Source organism: Metschnikowia bicuspidata (assembly GCF_001664035.1).
Source record: "Metschnikowia bicuspidata var. bicuspidata NRRL YB-4993 chromosome Unknown METBIscaffold_2, whole genome shotgun sequence".
Classification (NCBI taxonomy): domain Eukaryota; kingdom Fungi; phylum Ascomycota; class Pichiomycetes; order Serinales; family Metschnikowiaceae; genus Metschnikowia; species Metschnikowia bicuspidata.
In genome coordinates this window covers 1,681,586-1,688,833 of record NW_017387732.1, presented here as the reverse complement: position 1 = coordinate 1,688,833, position 7,248 = coordinate 1,681,586, and the positions used below count along the sequence as shown (strand labels likewise).

The 7,248-nt window shown below is 48.3% G+C and overlaps 1 protein-coding gene across 1 annotated transcript; it reads left to right on the top strand.

Annotated features, from left to right (window-relative positions):
* Window positions 1-2,423: 2,423 nt before the first annotated feature.
* METBIDRAFT_77782 (decapping nuclease) lies at window positions 2,424-3,602 on the top strand (the record flags this gene model as incomplete). The annotated part of the gene is made up of 1 exon (XM_018858764.1): window positions 2,424-3,602. The coding sequence occupies one exon, from the start codon at window positions 2,424-2,426 to the stop codon at window positions 3,600-3,602; it is 1,179 nt and encodes a 392-aa protein (XP_018712851.1).
* Between the last annotated feature and the right edge of the window lie 3,646 nt (window positions 3,603-7,248).

Here is a 7,248-nt window from a genome sequence, read left to right as displayed (position 1 = left end):
CTTGTATGATTTTGTTGTATTTTGTTTGGCGGCCTGTAGAGTTTAATTTGAGCTGCCTGTATGATTTTCCTGATTTTGTTTGGCAATCTGTATGGCTGAATATGAGCTTCCTTATAGTCTTTGATTTTGTTTGGCTGCCCCCATGAACTTGTTTGATTACTGGCAAAAGCACAGTTCCATCTAACAAGAATACAAAACGTGAACTCATAGTGCATCTTCTCTATCACCTCCGGATGTGTATGATGAGATTTATAATAGTCTTGCTGATTAAGTATAGCATTATGATATCAAAAACCAGCTCGAATTACACGCACTTTGAACTGTTTAAGATATACTCACGCGTATATATTCTGCTTACGACGATTGGTTCAGCTCATGGTAATTTAATTTTTGAAGGATTATCTTCTCATCTATTAAATAAAAGGAAAGAGGGAAGTGAAATCATAAAAAAAATAATTCATCTATGTAGAATTAATGATTGCACTACTACCAAAAACCAATGTATACCACCTATATATGGCTAATAAAAGAAACAAACTACGTCAAAATATCTTTAATTATATATCAATAGATATTGAATTATAGATTATTTGAATATCTAGTCATATACCCCTGCTCGTGGTTTTAGTTGTAGCTTTCACGCTTCCGTGAGATCTGGGCCCATACGATCTCTGTAATCTTGTCTGTAGGGCTAGGCCGGCTCTACTTAGTGCGTCTGGCTACAATCCATTTGTTGTCACAAAGCGTTCTCTGTACCTAAAGAGGGGTCTTGTATAAAATCATCGGCGGCTCCTGGAAACAAGACTATTCTGAATCCAGCCGGTGCAATTGAGGCCAGAGAAAAGGCATGTGCCGCTGTATGGGCTCAGCAGTGCAAACTCCAACTCCAGAAGCTCTGAACCACACGTCCTCGCCTTACAAAAAACAAGAATACAGGCAGTGGCCCCGTACCTGATGCCACGGCAGTTGTCTAGTTTTTGTCGACACGGAATGTAAGGAAGATTTTTTCTTTCGCTTCTTGCCATCCTGGCCATCGAGTTGGCCCAGCACTTTCGCACCCATCCCACATATAAGCACCATGTTAGCACCATATTAGCACCATGTTAGCACCATGTTAGCACCATGTTAGCACCAACGAAGAATAAATAAAGTACCAGCAAAGAACCAGTATAGCATCTTTAAAGCACCATACTAGGGCCAACAAAGAACGAAAAAAGTACAAGTAACACATCATAACAGCATCACAATAGCACCATAATTGTACCATAATAGCATTATAATAGCATCAATATAGCACCGTATTAGCACCAACAAAGAACCAAAAAAGTGCCAGCAAAGAACCGATAAATCCCCAGCAAAATCCACTAGGTTTTAAAACAAAAATTAATATTAGGTGTAGCTTGATTGTTATATAAGTATCAATGTTTTCAAAGTATAAAATTAACATTACTATACTTGGATCTTAATCTTAATTTTAATTTTAATCTGAATATTATAGTAATGAAATATTTGTTGTACTCAGGGTTTCTTTTGGGATATTCTCCTTTTTTTTACTTTTATGTTACCATTAATTAGAAATATATATTTCCAGCTATTAAAGCACAAACTGGCCATTTGAGACTTAATGTATTCGGTGTAAAAATACGAATAAACTAAATATCCATATCAATACAAATACTTATTTCATACTTTATTCTAATAATAGAGTATATATAGATCAGATAATTATAGTAGAAAAGATTATATAAGTAAAAGTATGAAAAATAAATAAATAAGCACCTATCGAGCACCATAATAGCACCAACAAAGAATCAATAAAGTACCAGCAAAGAACCAATAAAGTGTCAATAAAGCGCCATATAGCATCAGCAAAGCACCATAAAACCACCATAAAGCACCCATAGAACACCTATGAAGCACCCATAGAATCCTATGAAGCACCTATAGAACACCTATAAAGCCCCATAGTAGCACGTATAGAGCACATGTAGCACGTATAGCACCTTACAGCACCAGTAAAGCACCATAATAGCACCAATAAAGCACCTATAGAACACCTATAGAACACCTCTAGAGCACCTCTAAAGCACATGTAGCACATATGGCACCCGCACAGCACCCCGAAAACACCCCAAAAGCCCCAGGCCCAAAGCCCAGCCACGCAAAAAAAAAAAATACCCACGCAAATCCAAACATACCCACGCCGCCAGGCCCAGGCTGCGGCCCGCCCCACCGGGCCATCTGGCGCGGCCCCAGCCCTGCCCCGGCCCTGCCCCAAATCGGCCCCAAATCGGCCCCAAAACGGCCCCAAGTCTGGCGCGGCCCCAAACCTGGCGCGGCCCCAGCGCCAGGGCCTCGCGCAGCGCGAAAACCCCAACCATCAACTACACCCTTCTTTCGGCCCGCCCCAAAACCCCACGCACATGAACCACACCCTCCCGCTCTCTACGCGGGCAGAGACCACGGCGCTCAAACAGCCCAAGGAGCTTTTCAGCTACTCGCGCAACGCCGACGGCGGGTGGCAGACGGACGACAAGGAGGCCAAGCTGCAGGGCCTCAACTACTTCTACTTCCCCGACGCGTACGTGGACAAGAACATCAGCCTCCAGGCCGGGCTCGGCTCGTTCAAGAAGATCCCCGACGCGCAGAACACCGCGGACTTCCCGCTGCTTTTGCGGTGCTTGCAGCAGCACGAACAGACCTCCGGCAAGAAGGTGCGGGCCGACATCATCAGCTTCCGCGGCGTGATGACCAGGCTCCTCACGTTGCCCTACGACTTGAACAGCGAGATCCACTTGCACGTGCTCGCGTACGACGGGCAGATTTTCCTCAAGAACGACGACGAGCTCGACTTGAAGAAACGGGCCGCGGAGCAGCAGCGCCTCGGCGCCGACGCGGCCAAGGAGAAACACTTGCGCACCTGCGAGTACGGCGGCTACAAGTTCGAGGCCGTGGCCACGCTTCCGCGGCCCTGGGCGCACACGCCGCGCGCGGCCATCGAGAAGCGGCACAAGAAAGTGGTCAGCAACTACGAGCAGTACATCAGCGTGGTGCGCACGGGCGTGGGCAGAGTCAAGACGCTCTTGGCCGGCGAGGTCGACTGTGTGTGGGACTACCTCCCGGACAACGCGGCGGACGTGCTTGCGCATTACGCGGAGTTGAAGACCAGCCGCGTGGTCGAGACGCCGCAGCAGGCGGCGCAGTTCGAGAAGAAGCTCTTCCGCACGTGGGCCCAGTGCTTCCTCTTGGGCGTTCCCCGCATGGTCTACGGGTTCCGCGACGACAACTACGTGTTGCGCGACGTGGAGGTGTACCGCACCGAGGAGGTGCCGCTCATGATCAAGGACAGCGCGGTGGCCGGGCGCAGCGGCGCGCCGCTTTTGTGCACCAACGCGTTGCGCTGGTACGGCGCGGTGTTGGACTGGCTCGTGCAGACCGTCGACGTGGCGGACGAGCGCAGCGCGTACAAGCTCGACTACGACCCGGGCTCGCGCTCGTTCATGTTGAGCGAGTGCGTGGGCGACGAGAACCGGCGCTTGCGCCACGGCGGCATCTTGACGCCCGAGTTCACGGCCTGGCGCGAGACGCTCCGGGGCCGATAGGGGTTGGCTGTGGGCTGAGGCTGTGTTTGGTGAGACCGCTTTCTTGAGGCTGTTTTGGTGAGACCGCCCTGTTGAAATTGTTTTCTTAAGGCTGCTTTGGTGAGACCGCTTTCTTAAGGCTGCTTTGCTGAAACCGCTTTCTTTAGGCTGCTTTGCTGAGATTGCTTTCCTTAGGCTGCTTTGTTGAAACCGCTTTCTTAATGCTGCTTTGCTGAAACCGCTTTCCTTAGGCTGCTTTGTTGAAACCGCTTTCTTAAGGCTGCTTTGCTGAGATCGCTTTCTTAAGGCTGCTTTGCTGAAACCGCTTTCTTTAGGCTGCTTTGCTGAGATCGCTTTCTTTAGGCTGCTTTGTTGAAACCGCTTTCTTAATGCTGCTTTGCTGAAACCGCTTTCTTTAGGCTGCTTTGCTGAAACCGCTTTCTTTAGGCTGCTTTGTTGAAACCGCTTAAGGCTGCTTTGCTGAGACCGCCTTGCTGAAACCGCTTCGGGCCACGCAAGCTGCTTCTCGTAATCGAGCCTGAGCCATTGTACAAGCACTTGCGGCAATATTCCCCGGCACGCCTCTGAAATCTGGTGCCTGGCCCCAGCAGGTGCCTCGGAAACCAGAACCCACCAGTGCGTGGCTTTTTTTCTCAGTACAGTCAACCGACATGAACCCCTGGACCTCTCGCTACTATCCACTAGCAGCCCCGCAAAACGCCTTCTCGATGGCTCTTCACTTTGTTGCTGCAGCTCTGTCTGCTCAGATTCATGGATTACAGCGGCTGACGGCCCAAATCATGGCTGGGTGGTGCTCACTCCATCTCTAGGGCAGCAGCACGCTCTGGGTATATGTGCCTTTTGACAGACACTACTTTTCACCACATCAATGGCCTTCGCGAGGACCATTCCTTGCTCTATGAAACCACAAGCCCCAGAGTTCAAAAAGCGCTGTCTCGTCACAAAAATAGTCAAACCACTGAGTTTCCACATGCTCTTTATATGGCAAACGTAGATGCACAGGCGCAATTTCGGGGACACCTGATGGTAGGGCAATAGTCTGGGTTTCGATCAGTACTGGATCCAAATCCTCCTGCCTGTGCCCATCTGCTGATGGAATTACAAGCCTGGCCATTCTGCTGGTATTTCTGAAAGCCTCCCATCTTTTTGCTGTAGCTGAGTCACGTATAAACCTCTCAATGCAATCACCCCTTTTCAATACAATCAAAGCCACAAAGAGTCAGCTACTCGTGTCAAGATCTGATGCATGGTCGAACCCGTCTGGTGATTGATTCACGTCAGCACCCAAGATCTATTCTACGGCGTTGTATATTAATTCCAACTGTCGTGAGACCCATATACTCTGCTTTCAAACGACACTGCTTCTCATTTTTTTCTGATATCACGTCAAACGCCCTGATTCGCCTTCAAGTCTTTATATCACAGGATGGTACATGACGAGCGCAGCAGTGTCCCTTCTTGCTTTTATGGGTATATATTCCGGTTGGATTAAGACTTCCACCACGTGTAAACTTCAGCGACCTAACGAAAGTGCGGGATTCTGGGTGTGGCTCCCAGGCCTGTCACTCCAGTCAACTGCTTTATGAGCTGGCATACAGATAGATCTCCAGCTACGGGCCGCCTGAAATGAGATATAACACAAGGGATTATACGAGTAATGAGATACAACACGAGGGAGATAAAAGCACACATAATGCCGCTGATCAATTTGAACGTTACGGCAGCATGACAGCATCATCCGAAAATGGCCTTAAAAATACTTACCAAAATAAATGGCCCTGAACAGTCTCGAGAAATGGCCTAGGCAAGGAGTATCGAAGAAGTGGCCTTGCCACGAATTTCTAAGAAATAGCCTTGAACTACTCACTTCTACTCCCATGCCTGAGTAAATACTTTGAGAAGCAAAAATTTCAGGAAAGCCGCTGAATACCGGTAGGGCCCAGATCCAAAACAGTGACCCAGGCATAGAAAGTGAACACGCGCAATTCTATATTCCACTCTAGACAACAGAGTAGACAACGAGAACCCCAAAGGAAAAAGAAACGTGCTTGCTGCGCATGTCGCTCCTGTGTGTAAGGGGCACGGCTCGTGCCTCGTTCCTGTGCCCGGAGGTTTGTTCGGACAGTTTTCGGGGTCTTCTGGGGCTTATGATGGGACGTTTTCGGTATTCCTTGCTATGACGTGGGCAGAACAGAGATTTCGCACCCAATTAATGCGCTGCGTCGTAAGTCGACTTCAGTCCTGCAGGCAGGGGCGGCCCGGCCCGCCAGGCATGCTTTCAGTCCAGTCAAATTAGGGCCCAAAGTCATGTTTTGATACTTGGGCTCGATCGGGAGGTCTGGGAACGCCAGGTCAAAACTCACGTCATGCTGTGTCACAAAAAACAGAGGGGTCACCGGGCTATACGCAGACGCACTGCATATGGAGCCCAAGCCACATGGTTAAATTAGCAAGAGCAATAGTGGGCAGCATCAAGAATTGCGGGCGGAACTCCGAAATCAGCGCCATTTGAGTAAACTAAATTGGCTGGTCCCGGAAGGGACTGGCACTGGAAACGGCGCGGAACATTGGGTGGAATCGGAGTGGGCTGGCGGATCTCGGAATGGCCGTATAGATTTCCAGAGCAAACGAATAGAACAAGCAAGCAGCAAGCAAGTAGAGGGGGCATTCCCCGTGTTGACATCAACACACAACCAAGCCACCAGACAGAGGCCGATGTGCCTGCCTTGCATATCATTGATGTCATCGATTAGCCTTTGGGCACAGTCTAGATCCTGGCTTTTTTATTGCAGGGCACACTGATCGACGCGGAATCGGCGGGATTCCACTCTTCAATATTTTGGCTGGGTGTGCATGTGGCCGAAATCTGGAATAGAGGCGGCTTGGGTCCATTGGCGGATGAATCCTGTGAAGGGCGTCTCTAGGGGTGTCCGTTTTGTCTGGTTTTGCGGCACCCCTATATCTCTGGGAATGAGGTGACATCAGTGGAGTTGGGGCGCACTTTCATAGTCCCAATTCTTTATTTAAGAGTCCTAGTTGTCTGTTCCAATTCCCTGTTTTCCGCCCCGAATTCTCCACTTTCTCGGCTCCACCATATTTCTCTATCGTCTCTGCTATATTCAATCCCGGCTCTCCTCTGCTGTTTCTGCCGTCCAGCCATCAGCACGAAGTGGGTCTCCTCCCACTCTCCATATTTTGTTCCGTTATTGCCTCAGGCCCTGTCTTGAATCTACTCATAAATATGTTCCATGAGTTCACTTTTGTTTGCTCATTTTACTCTTGTTTCAGTTATGTTCCATTCTTGCTCTCTTGAACTACCCTATGATTCACTTTTATTCCACTCTTAATGTACTTTTGATCTACTCTATCATTCACTTATATTCTACTCTTAATGTACTTTTGGTCTACTCTCTTGATCTACTCTCTCACTCACTCCCGATGTACTCTTTGACGTCCTCTCTAAGTCCACTATATCTACATCTACTCTTTATCTACATCTACTCTTTATCAGCGTCTACTCTTTATCTCCATCTACTTTCTATCGAATCTACTTTCAATCTACTCTCAATCTACTCTCTTAATTTACTCTCTAGAATTACTCTCCTAATCCACTCTCTTGCATTCCTCTCTTAATCTCCCCCCCCCC